Source organism: Ctenopharyngodon idella, chromosome 19 (assembly GCF_019924925.1).
Source record: "Ctenopharyngodon idella isolate HZGC_01 chromosome 19, HZGC01, whole genome shotgun sequence".
NCBI classification, from domain to species: domain Eukaryota; kingdom Metazoa; phylum Chordata; class Actinopteri; order Cypriniformes; family Xenocyprididae; genus Ctenopharyngodon; species Ctenopharyngodon idella.
The window spans coordinates 709,347-725,654 of NC_067238.1; the positions used below are offsets into that span (position 1 = coordinate 709,347).

The 16,308-nt window shown below is 42.7% G+C and overlaps 2 protein-coding genes across 3 annotated transcripts in view; one reads left to right on the forward strand and one right to left on the reverse strand.

Moving 5' to 3' along the window:
* LOC127500562 (uncharacterized) overlaps positions 1-16,308 on the reverse strand; it is a 52,417-nt gene continuing 36,109 nt past the window's right edge. The window contains exon 4 of the mRNA XM_051871788.1: positions 1-3,899. Within this exon, the coding sequence (XP_051727748.1) occupies positions 393-1,973 (1,581 nt within the window). The 5' untranslated portion in view covers positions 1,974-3,899 and the 3' untranslated portion in view covers positions 1-392. The remainder of the gene's footprint in view (positions 3,900-16,308) is intronic.
* On the forward strand, positions 13,501-15,946 carry LOC127500558 (perforin-1-like). 2 transcript variants are annotated; one of them, XM_051871779.1, is made up of 3 exons: positions 13,502-13,734; positions 13,935-14,449; positions 14,598-15,946. In XM_051871779.1, exons 1-3 carry the CDS (start codon positions 13,732-13,734, stop codon positions 15,793-15,795), a joined length of 1,716 nt encoding a protein of 571 aa, XP_051727739.1. In that variant the 5' UTR covers positions 13,502-13,731; the 3' UTR covers positions 15,796-15,946. The 2 variants fall into 2 exon arrangements, with proteins under 2 accessions (XP_051727738.1, XP_051727739.1); XM_051871778.1 differs by having other exon boundaries at positions 13,501-14,449.

The window sequence follows — 16,308 nt, forward strand, 5'->3', positions numbered from 1 at the left end:
GTCTTTAATTTTTAAATTAATGTGTTTTTTAAGGTAAACACCCTACATTAGAAATACAGTAGTACATTGCAACAACCACTCTTCTGATTGAACAATAATCATTGATTTTGGTCAAATATTGTAATGGAGGGTCGGCAGAGCGGGGATCCATTTGCAAGCTTTATTAAGAACAGTATTTACACAGGTAGACAGGGGCAAAGGCAGGAACATAAACAGGGACAGGCAATGGTCGAGGCAGGCGGCAGACAAACAGAATCAGGGTACAGGCAAGGATCAGGGCAGGCAGCAAACAATCACAGTCCAGGAAACAGGCAAAGATCAGGGCAGGCAGCAGAGAATCACAAAGAATAACAATCCAACCGGAAACCAGGAAACAGTCCACAAGAAAACGCTCAGTAATGATCACAACAGCAAATCAAGACTTCGCAATGAGGTGGTGTGTGTGTAAGTCCTTTATAGTCCAGGTAGTGTGCTAAGCTGTATGTGGCAACTGGTGATTGGTGTGGAGTGTGCATGTGATTGGCAAGGAGGATTATGGGAAATGGAGTCCAGGAACTGACAGGAACAGACAGTGATCGTGACATAACGCCCCAATTCCAGAAGGCGCGTCCTCGCGGCGTAAATGGCACAGATAGGGAGGGGGGGTGGGTACATTGGAGACCTGTTGGCAGACGGGAACGGGGTCTCCAATGCAGGTCCAGGAACTCGGGCAGCCACGGCGGGTCAGGTGCCACGGGCAGCCACGGCGGGTCAGGTGCCACGGGCAGCCACGGCGGGTCAGGAGTGTCGGGAGGCCACGGCGGGTCAGGTAGCTTGGGCGCCCACGGCGGGTCAGGTGGCTTGGGCAACCACGGCAGGTCAGGTGGCTTGGGCGACCACGGCAGGTCAGGTGGCTTGGGCGACCACGGCAGGTCAGGGTCCGTAGCTGGCCACAGCAGTTCACAGGCGGTTGAAGGCCGTGGGCGTGTAAGGTCCCCACCCGCAAGCTCAAGCAATTCGGAGGCCGCTGATGATCGCGGCCGTGCAGGGTCCCCACCCACAAGCTCCCCACCCTCAGGTATATGGCCCCCCCCAAAAAAGTTCTTGGGGAATTCAACGGAGGCCGTGGCGGTTTCGTGGGTAAGGAGCTCGGGTGGCGCCGGCAGGGCGAGGAGCTCGGCGCCGGCCTCCATGGCCGTATCAGGAAGAGCGGATTGCTCTGGGACGGCAGCGGGCTGCTCTGGGACGGCAGCGGGCTGCTCTGGGACGGCCTCCGGGCCTGCAGCGGGCTCTGGGAAGGCCTCCGGGCCTTGAGGGCTGGAGGAAGCCTTCTTCCTCCTCCTCCTCCGTTTGCATAGTTGAGGCGGTGGCTCTGTGCCTACCTCCTCGGTGGGCGCTGCAGCGGGCTCACGGGGTGGAGCGGACTCACTGGCTGGGACGACCCCTATGTTCCCAGACACTGGCGGGGCGGCCATCTTGCCCGTGGGCACTGGCAAAGCGGCCATCTTGTCCATAGCATCCCGAGAGTTTGAATGCGTAGCAACCGGCGAGCTTGAGTGCGTCGCAACCGGCGAGCTTGAGTGCGTCGCAACCGGCGAGCTTGAGGGCGTCGCAACCGGCGAGCTTGAGGGCGTCGCAACCGGCGAGCTTGAGTGCGTAGCAACCGGCGAGCTTGAAAGCGTCGCAACCGGCGAGCTTGAGTGCGTAGCAACCGGCGAGCCTGAGTGCGTAGCAACCGGCGAGCCTGCGTGCGTAGCAACCGGCGGCTTTGAGTGCGTTGCAACCGGCGGGCTTGAGTGCGAGGCGGCCGGCGGAGGTTTAGGAATGCCAGCCGCTCGTGCTGAAGTCAGCGGTGGATCAGCCAAACTGGAACGCAACCCTCTCCGCTTCCGGACAGATCCAGAGACGTGACGTGATTCTAGACGGTCAACGGAGATTTGACTTGGCTCCGGAAGATCAGCGGAGACATGATGTGATGATGTTGTGGCCGCCATTTTATGAATGCTCTCCGTAGAGGCAGCTATTACATGAGGGGAAAGCTAGAGCCACTCATCTGTAATGCCAGATCTATATATTGTTCTAGCGTCCCATCAGGGTCATGCAATGGCATGATGGAACGGAGCGGATCAGACAGTCCCCCGCGAAAGAATATCATGAGGCATACAGTGTCAAAGGTGGTTAAGTGTGCCAGTTCAATAAAGTCCTTGACATAGTCCTCTACCGTTCTGTCTCCTTGACGGAGACACATTAACTGGACGGATGGACTCATGTTAGCTGAGACAGGAACACTCACGGTAGCTGCTGGATCTTGTGTTGGCGAAGTCTTCTGTAATGGAGGGTCGGCAGAGCGGGGATCCATTTGCAAGCGATCACAATGATCACAACAGCAAATCAAGACTTCGCAATGAGGTGGTGTGTGTGTAAGTCCTTTATAGTCCAGGTAGTGTGCTAAGCTGTATGTGGCAACTGGTGATTGGTGTGGAGTGTGCATGTGATTGGCAAGGAGGATTATGGGAAATGGAGTCCAGGAACTGACAGGAACAGACAGTGATCGTGACAAATATAGGGGGCCCAAGTAATTATTGCCAGTTTCCAGAAGCGAACAGACCAATGATTTCTTAATTCAGTACTGTGCTGAACAAATACACCACAGCAAATTTTCACATTAGGAGTAAACACAACACTTTTTTTTTCTTTACCACATATTCTGTCAAAACAACCCCACAGAATTAGCTTTTTGTCTGTGAAAGTTTATCTGATCATAGCCTATTTGAATAAACACTTACCCTACATTATACAGTAGTACATTGTTCCAAAACCACTATTCTGATTGAACAATAATCATTGATTTTGGTCAAATATATCAAAATATAAATTATTGCGTTTCCAGTGCAATACATGCATTTATTCATAACCTTTCATTTTCCAAAATGGGGAAAGCTCTGCATCCTGATTATACAGACCATCGTTTGCTGTTGAATAATAATGGATATCACCTGAGTGTATTGTATGTACAAATAAATAAATAAATAAAATACTAAGACATTCTACAAAATATCTACTTTGGTATAAAGTCATGTGAGAAAACATGAGGGCGACTTCCTGTTGTGTTCCTGTCGAAAGTGGTAGCAGTAACAAAAAATTCATGGGTTTAATTCCCAGAATGCATTAAGTGATCAATTGTATTTCTTGAATGCAATATAAGTGGACCAGAAGTACACAGTGAAACCAGGACGACTAGTGACCAAGGTGTAGCTGGAAGGATGAGGGAACCTGATGAAGCCGAATTATGGTGGACCACGGCAGGGACGAGGGAGTGCAGAGCCAAGGCCGAGCCTAAGGGATGACTGGTCAAGGTGGAGACAGGCCTGGAGGCCTGAGGTATAGCCAGGGGATCCGCCTCACAAAGCCTAAGGCCCGAGGCAAATCTGGAGAGCTGGAGGGAGTCAGAGGTAAGGGGGGATCTGAGGAGCTGCAAAGTACTAATTCAGATCATCTAATGTGTTACTTGGAGTGAGTTCAGGGGTGGAGACAATGGTGGGAGCTGGCTAATTAATAAGCCACTGCTCTTCAACTTGCTCAGGAGTGAAATGACCCCACGGCGCAGACTCTGAGATGGATCTGGTTGTGGGCTCCAGCCTCGGGATGGAGATGGCTTCCGACTCTAACTCCGGGATGAAAGCATTGACTGGCTGTGGCTTCATGGTTGGAGTGGGGCTCTAACATGTGATTCGTGGCAGGCATTGGCAGTTGGGCTCTGGCTCTGTGGCGGACTCAGGCTCTGTGGCGGACTCGGGCATCAACATTAGGTCTGCGCCGGAGGATCTCTCATGACCTCAATGAACCCTGTCCGGAGGGGGCAGTGAAATGGCTGCAGGAGATGAAGGTGCCGGGAGTCAGAGATGATCTTGTTGGTTCTTCTGTCAGTATAACTCAGACACAAGAATGAGATGAGAGTTTAGAAGACAAAAATGGTAAATTTTATTGAAATGCTGCAAGAACAGTGAAGAGCAGGCAAGTAATAACTTTTAGTAGAGAGGCACAAACAGTATGGCCCACCCTTCTTTCCCCCCGTGGAACTCATTTGCATAATCTAAAGCACACATTTAGAACAACGTCTTTAAAGATTTAACAGTGCATTACTCCCTTTCCAAACCACCGTCAGAATACCTTAGGCAATGTTCTGAACAAACAGAATCCAAACATGATGGAAAAAGTTAAACTGTCATGCATTTATTCATTTGTATGTTAATAGCTGAATTTGTTGCACTACAAATAGCTGTCACTGAGAATACTAATGTCTCTGAATAAGAATGAAATGGATGCGCTGTAGTTTACATCCATTTTAAGGTTTCCAAACATGGTTATGAATGGATTTGGATGAGTTCTTGTGGCATCTCTGTTTCAGCCACCAATCTTCTGAGTTACCTTCATCTGATTGATTTTTGAAGGCAGCATAGATATATCCTTTGCTGCCCTTTATATCAATCCTGTGCGTTCCATTCCGTGACAGTTAAGTGTTGCGTTTGGTGGTCAGTTTGTGTGTAAATGTATGTTTTTGACCAACGTTTTACACTTTTAGTATCATTTATAGTGAGAAATTACTATTGTAGTAATTAAATATTTGCTCTATTAAATATTAATTAAATATCAGTTTCCACCAAAGCTCTTTTTATTTTGCTGTAGATCATGAAACCATTATGCTGCCTCAGAAGTCTGTCCAAAATCAGTTTCACAAGTTTACACTTACATATAATTAAGTAGAGTAAAGGTTATGCGTATTTGGTGTGCTGTTCAGGGAGAGGGCTCCAAGCTCGGAATTTTGGCCTGAACCCAGAGTACTCCCCCGGGTTGTGATAAGAATAGTTTGGACTAGAAGTGAGGAGATGGGGTGGTGGAGGGACGCTGATAAACTGTCAACGAACGTAAGTAAGTCTGCTGTATATACTGCCCTACAAAGGCAAAAGGCAGTAACTTCATTTTTGGTCAAAAATTAGTTATTAATATTTTTGGGACATTCAAGGCCTCTTTTATCATGTGGATAAGTATCTTGAGTCAATTCTTTTGTTTTTCGAGAAAATAATGGATTGTCTTAACAGTAACTTCCAAAAGCCCAGGAGAAACCAAGGCAGAATACCGCAACACCAGTTACCACTCTTTGCCTTTGTTTTGGAATGCTCAAATTGAGTTAGGGTACTCTGCTATTGTTGTTTAGAAGTTACTGTCCAGCCTGGAGCTATGGTATTCTGTTTGACTGCCCGTTAAAGACTGGTGCATTTAAATTACGGTGTAGCCTGTGTCATACACCTGTCACTAAAGCACATCAGACATAGAGAACTAAATAAAAGTGTAGATAAAATAAATAGCACCCCTGGAGACCTGAAAGCAGCAGGGGAGGAGCTTCTGGAATGCCGCTCGTGAGGGCAGGAAGCATTTATCAAGTTTGCTTTTTGGATGAATGTCCTGTTCTCAGTTGGCCAGTCGATGTTTAATCTGAATCTGTGTTCCGAAGAAGAAAGAAGGTCTTACGGGTTTGGAACGTCTGGAAGGTCTTATGGGTTGATGATGGTTTCCCTCATCAATTACTCTCAGTATAAAACCACACTCCTCGTCCACCCACTTTGTCTCGTCTCATTTGAGTGAAGGACACCTTATATGTTCTCTCCAAGTTTCAAAGATTATTCTATGTAGAATTGCCAGAATTTCTTCAACAGCTTCCTGTTCCCAACTGTCTCCAGAGTCTTCTGTCCTGTGTACTTATGAAACTCTTACTTACCTTTTCCAACGACGAGGTGTGTGCTCCTTCACTCCATCCATCCGGAATCTCCAAACCACCTGCAAAACTGTATCAGTCAGTACCATTCATTATTCATCCACAAACTGTTTTTCAGTCTGCATATACTCACCTGCATTGCCAATTGTTAATTTCTGTCAATAAACCAACATATTCATTAATCCTTGTCTTGAGTTTACTATTCTGTAACATTGTGTATTCATACTTGTACTGATTACATCCTCTGATAACAACAACCCATACCATTTAGCATGTATAGTGTTTGCGTCCAGATAAAGAAAAATGTTCTGGCAACAGTGCGAGACACAACCTCCACCAGTTCCTCATACGCAGGAGAGTGAGGTGGCAAATCCTCAACATCTCCTGTATCCTCAGAGCTGGATATGTGCAGCATTGGTGCCTCACTCAGTATGGAAGGAACTGCAGGGCTGAGTTAAGGCAGGGCCCATCTCAAACCCCTCTGACAGATCCATTTGCAAACCCCACGATCTAGATTGCCGCTGTGCCTCGGCAGCAGCAGGACCCGAACCAAGAAGAACCTGAGCTTGAGCGCCCTCCTCGAAGAGCACCAGGTGGGAACTGCTCACGATGTACACAGCCAGCACCCTCGAGCGCTGACTGTGCAAGCTCCATACCCAAACAAACACCCGTAATGAAACGAGGGCAGTGAAGAACACACGGTCTAAACTGCAGCTGTTTACTCGCCATTTTTATATGTATGACAAATGATTTCACATAGAGAGCTTGCTGAAGACACAGAAGCAGATGCTGCACTAATTTCAGCATGCTTTATAGATTCCTGGTCTGTGACGTCACGTGCCTCTGACGTCTTGTCACATCATTCGCCTGATTTCACACGCAGAGCGTTCCCACAGCATCATTCGACGCAGTGCGAATTCCCTTGAAAGGGAAACTCCCACAGTTGATTTAATGCTTAATCTCTTTCATGGTGAATCATTACAGTTTCTAGTTTAGTTCATTTTTATCCTTTGTATAGTTTGATCTTTATTTCGTCAGTTCCTTGTCTGGTTTTTGGTCTTCCTGAGGTCGACCTCCCAGCAATACTGGGTAATGGCAGCTAGTAGATGCTTGAAATCAGGTAGCTGGCCTTAGCAGGCCTCCTTGAGAGTGAGTACACATCCTAGCTTGGCTCAAGTGGAGCCTCTGGGAGCCCCATTGGCTCTAGCCTACAGCCTGGTTTACCTATCAGGGCAAGCTTGGTACTCCCCTCATCTGAGGGTTGTTTTAGAGTGCTTAGCTCCCTAAGTTTGGTCAGACGGTTGAAAGCCTCTCACGAGGCTTCCCAGTTAGATCAGCCCTTAGGCTGGGAGCACTCCCCTCACTAGGGTCACTTTAGAGTGCACAGCCTCCTCAGTGCTTTGAAAAATAAGCACTCTGTAGATCCTAGGATTGAGCAGAATAACTCTTCTTGTTTGCAAGGGTTGAAAAGCGCTGTGCTGAGTCCCGTTCTCCACAATGCCTGTCTCTATGATCTGGTCTGAATTGGTTTACTGCCATTTTGCAGTTCCTCTTTCCAGAGGTTTCTTTGAGAGGCAAGTTTAATCTAGAGACTCTGTTTTTAAGAAACAGGATCGCACCTTGATGATGTCATAGGCTGTCATGATAGTGATTTGATAAGCATGTCAGACACCGGTTCACGTGTCACCGGTTCAATCTACATGCTATAGTGTCTAAAAGTTTGTAGTAATTTCCCGCTTAATAATCGCAAAACCTGCGGGAATGTGTAGAATTATGCGCAATACATGCAATCCCACACCGAAATTCAGGTCCTGATTATATTGAGGTGTTTTGCAGATTCAGTGTAGTGCAGGGGTTCCCAAACACATTTCAGGAGCTTCCCCAACACTGCATGTCTTCACCTGATTCAGATCATCAGCTCATTAGTCGAGACTCCAAGACCTGAAATGGGTGTGTCAGACAAAGGAGACATGCAAAATGTGCAGTGTTGGGGAGGCTCCAGGAATGTGTTTGGGAACCCCTGGTGTAGTGGATTGTGATTTATTGCAACTTCAGCAACGTCTGCTGCTGCCTTACATTTGCGAAACAACTGATGCGTGATCACACTGAATCAGCTTCAGTTTGCAAGTGCTTTCGGTGTGAGAGTGCAAAACTTTCAGTGCCTTCAGCCCTCCACTTTGATTGGCCGGACTAGCAACTCCCAACAAATCAGGTGGGCAGTGGGCGGACCTTGCTCTAGGCCACAGAGTGGTGAGTTCTGACAGAGGTGGCTGCATCAGAGCCACATAGCGCATTTCAAAATTAAATTATTTTATCTGCAAACCAGTTTTGAAAATTTGAGTGAATAACATTTATGCTTGGTTACTGAAAAAACAAAAAATGTAAGTTACTGAAATAAGGCCACAAAACAAATGTGTCCACAAGACTTTTGACTAATGGATCTTGTAGACTAGAGTTTTTGTTTCAAAATGATATGAAAATCATCCTGCCTACTCATTCACAAAAACAATATATTGATTTAAATTTTGGGAGACACTTTTTGTTTAGAAGGACAATATGCGTGGAGACATGAATAATCCTGAATAATGCTGTGACTCACACCAGAGGAGACAGAGACCCGCATAACGAGCCTTTCAGTCAGGTATGTGAGAGGGAAGAAAGAACATAAGGACAAAGTAGTAGTTTATTTTGTAGTTTATTTAGAATATAGTTAACAATATAAATGAAAGTCAAAGGCACATTTTGAGAACACAGTTATACCTGGAAATAAATCCTGTTCATAGATATAAGTGAACATCGCATACCTGGCATGTCCAAGGTGTTTGGTGTTTCTATGCACTGGAGAAAAATAACACTTTCCTGCTTCCAGTCAGTGATCTCACCATCATACTCATGCAGAATTTGTCCAATGTTGGCCAATATCTGGTCACTATGATTCTCAAATCTGTGAGATAAAAGAAAAAAACATCTGTGAGCATGCTGAAAATAGGATCATAGCAACTATTATTGTTAATATAATGTCCACTCTTAACAGAAAACATGATTTTTTTTTTTTTTTTTATTTCATGCATGCACGTATTATTGCATATCATGTGAATTTTGTATAGGCCTATTTTAAATTATATATAGTACCATTCAAAAGATTGGACACAAAAACATCAATCAATGTTTTTGAAAGAAGTTTCATGCTCATCAAGCCTGGATTTATTTGATCAAAAATACAGAAAAAAAAACAATGTTCTGAAATATTACTACAATTTAAAATAATGTTTTTCTACTTGAATATGCTTTAAAATATAATTTATTTCTGTGATGCAAAGCTAAATTTTCATCATTTATTGTGAACAAAAGCTTAATTATTACTTTTTGAGCCCCCCTAATGGTAAAATCCTAGAATCACCTCTGGCCTTTGTGTTTCCTCATATTTATACTCCTTTGGAACAAGAAGTCATGGCTGGACAATTTGAGTCAGTGTTTGAAATAGAAGCGCTGCACAGCTTTCACTGCATCAACTGTATACGAGACTGACAGGGTAGAGAAAAATTGTTGAAAAATTATTGAAGTCATTATTTTTGTTTTGTTTTTGCGCACAAAAAGTATTCTTGTCGCTTCAAAACATTAAGATTGAACCACTGTAGTCACATAGACTATTTTAATAATGTCTTTAACACCTTTCTGGACCTTGAATGACGGTAATTACATTGCTTTCTATAGGGGATATAAACACCTTGGATTTCATCAAAAATATCTTAATTTGTGTTCCGAAGAAGAAAGTCTTACGGGTTTGGAACGTCTGGAAGGTCTTATGGGTTGATGATGGTTTCCCTCATCAATCACTCTCAGTATAAAACCACACTCCTCGTCCACCCACTTTGTCTCGTCTCATTTGAGTGAAGGACACCATATATGTTCTCTCCAAGTTTCAAAGATTATTCTATGTAGAATTGCCAGAAGTTCTCCAACAGCTTCCTGTTCCCAACTGTCTCCAGAGTCTTCTGTCCTGTGTACTTATGAAACTGTTACTTACCTTTTCCAACGACGAGGTGTGTGCTCCTTCACTCCATCCATTCGGAATCTCCAAACCACCTGCAAAACTGTATCAATCAGTACCATTCATTATTCATCCACAAACTGTTTTTCAGTCTGCATATACCCACCTGCATTGCCAATTGCTAATTTCTGTCAATAAACCAATATATTCAATAATCCTTGTCTTGAGTTTACTATTCTGTAACATTGTGTACTCATACTCGTACTGATTACATCCTCTGATAACAACAACCGATACCACTTAGCATGTACAGTGTTTGCGTCCAGATAAAGAAAAATGACAGCAGAGCAAATATAGAGCACAATGGAGATATCAGAGAAGGATGTCTATAAAATAAATGTATTTAATTAACAGTATGTTAAACAAATTTAAAAATTCATGCTATAGCTGCTGTGCATGTGCTGATAAGCAGCGGCACAGACGCACAAGCTTGTCAGTCGCATCCCTTTTCCACAGACATTGCTGGAAAGTTGTTGTTCAGTCGGATATGACAAATTGGCATTAACAAAAAAAGTAAAATAAGGATCACATTAGTCAAGCCAAGTCACCTTTATTTATATAGCGCTTTTAACAATGCAGATTGTGTCAAAGCAGCTTTATAGTGATAACTGGTATATAATTTTGGCTGCACAGCAGCTCTTAAAGAAAATGGTGTCATTATCCATCTTAAGTAAATTCAGTATTGATTCATTCCGTTGTAAGAATCAATAGTTATTAATTTAGTTAATTTATCTATATCAGCACTGAAGTAAACAGTGATGTCATCATCCAGCTCAGTTCAGTTCGCATAAAATGGTGTCAATGCAGGCAGATCAAAACACTGTTGAATATCAAATGTCAAGTGTCCCCAACTTATTACTAACATTAACTGATGGTAAAGAGAGAGCGCATGCACTTGAGTTGCATGCTCTTGATGGCTGATCTTGATTACTCTGCACACATGCGTCATTTAGATTAAAACTAAACTAAAACTGTTTTGGAGAAAAACATTTATTTCATAATGTGATTTTCCCCCCACTTTCAATTCTTTTCCTTCAATGAAAGGATATAATTTTGTGAATGTTTTGAATGAAAGATCAAAAGGATAAACAATGCATATTTATTTTTACAGCCGCCTTTGCTCATAATTACTATGGGTGCCAATAATTGTGGAGTGTGTAGTATGAATGAAATTCAGATGTACGACATCGGCCATGTTGTCACTGTCATGTGACCTACAGTGTCAGATCCGTCGCTTTCCTGCCATTCACAAATCCTCTCCCTTGGCCTCATGGAATAGTAAAGTGTCCAATGGATTCACACTTCAGAATCTCACCAGAAGTAGTAGGTCATCCAAGTACTTTTTGCCAACTCTATTATGAATTCTATGAATTTGGATGTACTTCAGTGTAGGAGGAGATGAAGGACTGATGAGAGGCAGTGAAGACAGGGCTGAAGGACTGGGCAGGGTTTTAATAAACTGCTTTTCTGGCCTATACTGGACACACAGACAGTCTAAGAGCAGACTCCTTGGCCGAAATAAGGCAGGCAGACTTCTCAGGAAGATCTCTCTTGGCCAACGCAGAACAGACAGACATCTCAGGAACACCTCTCTTGGCTGACTCGGAACAGGCAGAGGAGGTGGGAGTGGGAGGCAGGCCAGGAACATCAAAGACAACAATAACTCAGTGCTGGGTAATGAAAAGGGCTTGGTGCTAACATTTTTGCTCTCCTCTAAATAAATCAGGTCCTCAGAGTTCAGCGCATCCACATCTGCCCTAGTCAAAGGGACAGGGCTCCATTCTATTCCCTCATATTCCATCAGTATATCCACAGGCATGGACATTGTTGCCAGCTCACGCACCTGGTCAGACTTATTAGGTTCGGGCTCCAAGGCGATATATGGCTCAGGCGTCAATTCTGACTCTGGCATTGCGGCAGGCTCGGGCTCTGTGTCTGTGGTGGGCTCTGGCTTTATGTCAGTTGAAATGGTGGTGGACCTAGTCCACGAACTCCCAGAAGCTCCCTTGAAAAACACAGAGGCTATCATCATCGTAGTGTAACCAGATAGACAAGGTCTAAAAATTCCTCTGTGTGTCTCTCAAGGAAGCGATACCCCTGGGAGAGTAGGAGCATTCCAACTACTGCTAGATGCATTCGTTCTGTCTGTTCTTCTGTCAGCAGTGATGGAAAAATAAAGGAAAAGAGTGAGATCTATTTGCAGCAGTAATGATTTTATTAACAATAAAACTCAAAACAAACACTCTTGACATGGCTTAGAGAGCAAAATGGGAGCCTTCCTTCAATGATAAAGATGTCCACGGGGTGAGGTAATTTGTTAAATTCCTCTCAACCTGAGGCATTCTCCCATAACCCTACTCGCTCAGCCCTTCTAATTTGAAAAATTCGAAGCTGAATAGGCAACACGAGTGGATTATGGATGATTGCACGAACCTGACACCTCAGTGTGCAGGTCTGAAAGAAATAGAAGGCTCACCGGAGCTGCAAACTTGTGACTTTGCAGATATCTCTTTTCTACTGTTATGAAACACTGGCACAGAGGGACAGTGTTTAAAATGTCTGCTTGCCATAACTCTGCTCTCTTACCTTCTCTTCCTTGAATAACACTGCAGTCTTCATACAGACAAGCAGCTTCCTAAATACATTAAAACTGATTAAATGTTTTCAAGTGCCCTTTTATACATTTATACATTTTATATGTTGGGGCGCACCTTTCAACGTCATCACTGCGTTGGCCATGAGTGGCAAGTTGGTACACGTGCCTCAGACACCGGGTCACATGGGACGCATTCCCATAGCACCAGCTGACGCGCTGTTAAGTTCCCTCATTAGGGAACCATAGAAACGAACTGAAAACTAGGAATCACTAGTTCAAATAGTTATGCACATGATCTACAACCTTGATGTACAAAAATTAAAAGGAACATCAGATGCACAGATACTTTGTACAGGTATCTGCTCTAATTTAGTGGGACCTCTTGGACTGAAACCACTTTTAAAGTTATTAGAGTCTGCAAATCTTGTGGATATTTTATAAAAATACGATCCATTTGTAGAGGTTATTGACACATCTAAGAACTTGAACTTAAAATGTTCTTTTTTTTGTTCACAGAACATATGTTTAGCTTTGCACAGCTTAGGCCCACAATGTGTTTAATTAATATTAGAAGAATTGGAGACTGTCCTTCTCCAAAAAACGACCCTATAGGTCGTTTTGAAAGATCCAGACAGGAGAAACGACCTATAGGTCGTTTTTTCAAGCACCTTATTACGACCTATATTTATGTTTTAAAGTCATGCGCCCTCTAGCTGGCATAAAAATAATGACAGTGTTGTGTTACGTCTGTCGTCATGAAATGACGTATTACCGTCGTTACCAATCAAAATGCGTGTTCATTTAAATGCATTGTGTGGACTTTTTACACGGTCCCTTAACCACCATTTGTCCTATTTTCATTTAGCAAAACTATTTTTTTTTATGAATGACTACACCTACCCCAACCCTAAACCTAATCTTAGTGATTTATAGTGCATATACACTTTATGAGCACATGTGTTCACTGGGATCGAACCCACGATCGCATGATCACATGATTGCATATTGTTGTATATTGCAATGCTCTACCAATTCAACTACGTGAAAACTGAAATATGACGCAGATAAAAGGGTACTATGCATTAAAATGAAAGTGTCCTGTTGTCGATAGGGGCGCAACTTTAATAAACGCTCCTATGGGTCGTATTTCAGGGAAGTGACAAACAACCTATATGGGTGTATTGGTTGGAGGACATGTTGAAGAATTGTCATAGCCACGTCATGGCATATCATTTGTACCACAAACCATCCCACAACCACACACCCATAAAATGACAGGGTAGAGAGAAGATACTTCATGACTCATTTTTGATCATCTCACCTGGGAATTCAATGGTAAGAAACAGATAAATTATATTATTATTTTAAAGAAAAAAGTCTTTTTCGTACTTGTACACTTTTTAAAATGTTTGTAATTTGTTTAAAAATAAGATTGTTGTTTGGGGAGGTTATTGTTACAGTATCAGTTCACTGTTCTCGTACTGTAAAATTTGACAATAATGATTAGACAGAAATGTTACTATCTCACTTTACAGATGCAGTTGCAGGTTTACCTTGTTGTTTTATGGCCATTACTTCTCGTGGCTTTTTCTAAAGATGATGACAGAGATGCATCAAATGCATGTGAGGATACTCCATTTATTCCAGGACACAATCTTGCTGGAGAGGGATTTGATGTTGTGACCATGGAGCGAAAAGGTTCATACTTGATCAACATGGAAAAATGGGATTTAGGAAACGGCACTTGTAAATTGGCTAAAAATGATTACTTCAAGGGAATAAAACAGAAGCTACCAGCAGCAGTTGAAGACTGGAGGACTTTGCCAAAGTGTTCAATGAAAGTTTCAAGTCAGATCTTTGAATCAAGTGAAGCACTGGTCAATGATTCATCATCAGCACTCTCGGTCAGCTGGAAAGTTGGTTTAGATATTAAAGTTGCTGGAGCTGCAGTTGGAAGCACTCATTCCAGGGAAGCGAAATTTGCAATGACAAAATCAAAACAAGACAAATACAGTTTCACCAAACATGAAATTGCATGCAGCTTTTACAGGTGAGAGAGATGTCTTGTTTTTTCTTATACTGTTAAAATGATAATGATTATTAAAAGGAATGAAAACTTTATTTGTAAATTGCTCCCTCTTTGATCCCACTGAATTCAAACGTTTTTTTTTTTCAAAAGTTTTTTTTTTTTTTTACAGATATCATGTAGCTGAAAACCCCCCTCTTAATGCAGAGTTTCTTGAAGCAATCAAATCACTTCCTGCATCCTACGATCCAGACGCCTACCGCAACCTGATCACCACATATGGCACTCACTATATCAAAGATGTCAAGTTAGGGGGGCAAATGAAAGCCATAACAGCCTTCAAAACCTGTCAGGCAACAGTGAAAGGGCTTACAGATACTGCAGTAAAAGACTGTTTGGATGTAGAAGCCTCTGGTACAGACCACACAGCAGACGTGAAGGCAGAAAACCATTTTTGTAAAGAACAGAAAAAGAAGATGGGGACAAATCAAAAGTTCAGCGCCATGTTCAATGAGCGTCAGACAGAGATTATTGGAGGAAAAATAAATGGAGAAGATCTGCTTTTTTCTGGTTCATCACACCCAAATTCCTTTAAGCAGTGGCTTGAGTCTTTGAAGAGCCTCCCTGACATTGTGCACTACTCTCTGAAACCCCTCCATTTCTTACTGAATACTGAACACCCTGCCAGGAAAGGACTGAAGAGAGCTGTTGAAGAATACATAATTGAAAATGCTCTTATGAAGGTTTGCTCTGAGCCTTGCGAGATTGGCAGGAAGAGCAGTGCAAGAGACAGATGTGCTTGTGTTTGTGAAAGTAGTCAAATTATAAAGTCTAATTGCTGTCCAGTTGAAAAAGGACTTGCCACCCTGAAAGTCTACAATCTCAGAGCTAAAGGTCTGTATGGAGATGTACGTACTGAAACAGATGGTTTTGTATTAGTTAAATATGACACACAAATTAAGCGCACTGAGACTATTGATGATAATGACAATCCACATTGGTCAGAAACATTTGAGTTTGGTCCTATTAAATTCAGTGTGGACAATAAACTAACTTTTGAAGTATATGATGCAGACAGATACTGGAACAACGATCTCCTTGGTACATGCTCTTTTGATCTTAGAACTGGAGTTGTGCATGACACTTGTGTTTTTAAATATGGTACCTTCTTTTTTACCTATGAAGTGAGATGTGCTCCCAGTCTAGGGGGCCCACAGTGTAATGAACACAAACCTTCTCCAATGGCTGCCCCTCTGGCTGACATTTTCAGCTCAAGAAATGGTGTGCTGGTTAGAGACATGCCAAGGCTTGAATTAGCTTTAAGACAAAAAAAAACTTCAAGAGTGGTTATAGACAGCAGATATATGTAAGATTACAGTATGAGCTAAGATCCTTTATGCTTTTTATAGCCATAATCTTAGAAAAGTTTCATAATGATCCGATGCTTAAATGCTTAAGAATAAATTTTACTTTTACTTTTTCTTTTAATTCAAAAGTTTTATTAAAGCATTCATAAACCCAGACCTGTGTGATTGTTTTCTATGAAGAGAAAAGGCTACTTCATTTTATTGAATGAAGTTGTCTACAGTCACAAATGCAGTGATCTCAGATGCCTGTGGAGTTAAAGGAACTTGCCAATATCCCTTTTAGAGATCTAGTTCACTAACATACTTTAGTAGAGCCATCTTTGTCAACACATATGAGGCTGAGAAAAAATCAAGTAGAGAAACTGCATTGGCCTACAGTATATAACCTGGCAACATTTGGTTTAAGCACTAGTGGAGGGGAGGTAAGGCAAGACTGTAGAGCTGTGGGGCATTGCTAATGCTGGGTACACACTAAAAGATTTTTGAAAACTTGTAAGATTTTCAAAGTGTGAGAGA

Excerpts from the sequence above, each read along its gene's own strand:
- LOC127500558 (XM_051871778.1), top strand. The coding sequence starts at position 13,899 with ATGATTAGACAGAAATGTTACTATCTCACTTTACAGATGCAGTTGCAG. Across the intron at positions 14,450-14,597 it reads ATTGCATGCAGCTTTTACAG|ATATCATGTAGCTGAAAACC; the intron begins GTGAGAGAGATG and ends TTTTTTTTACAG.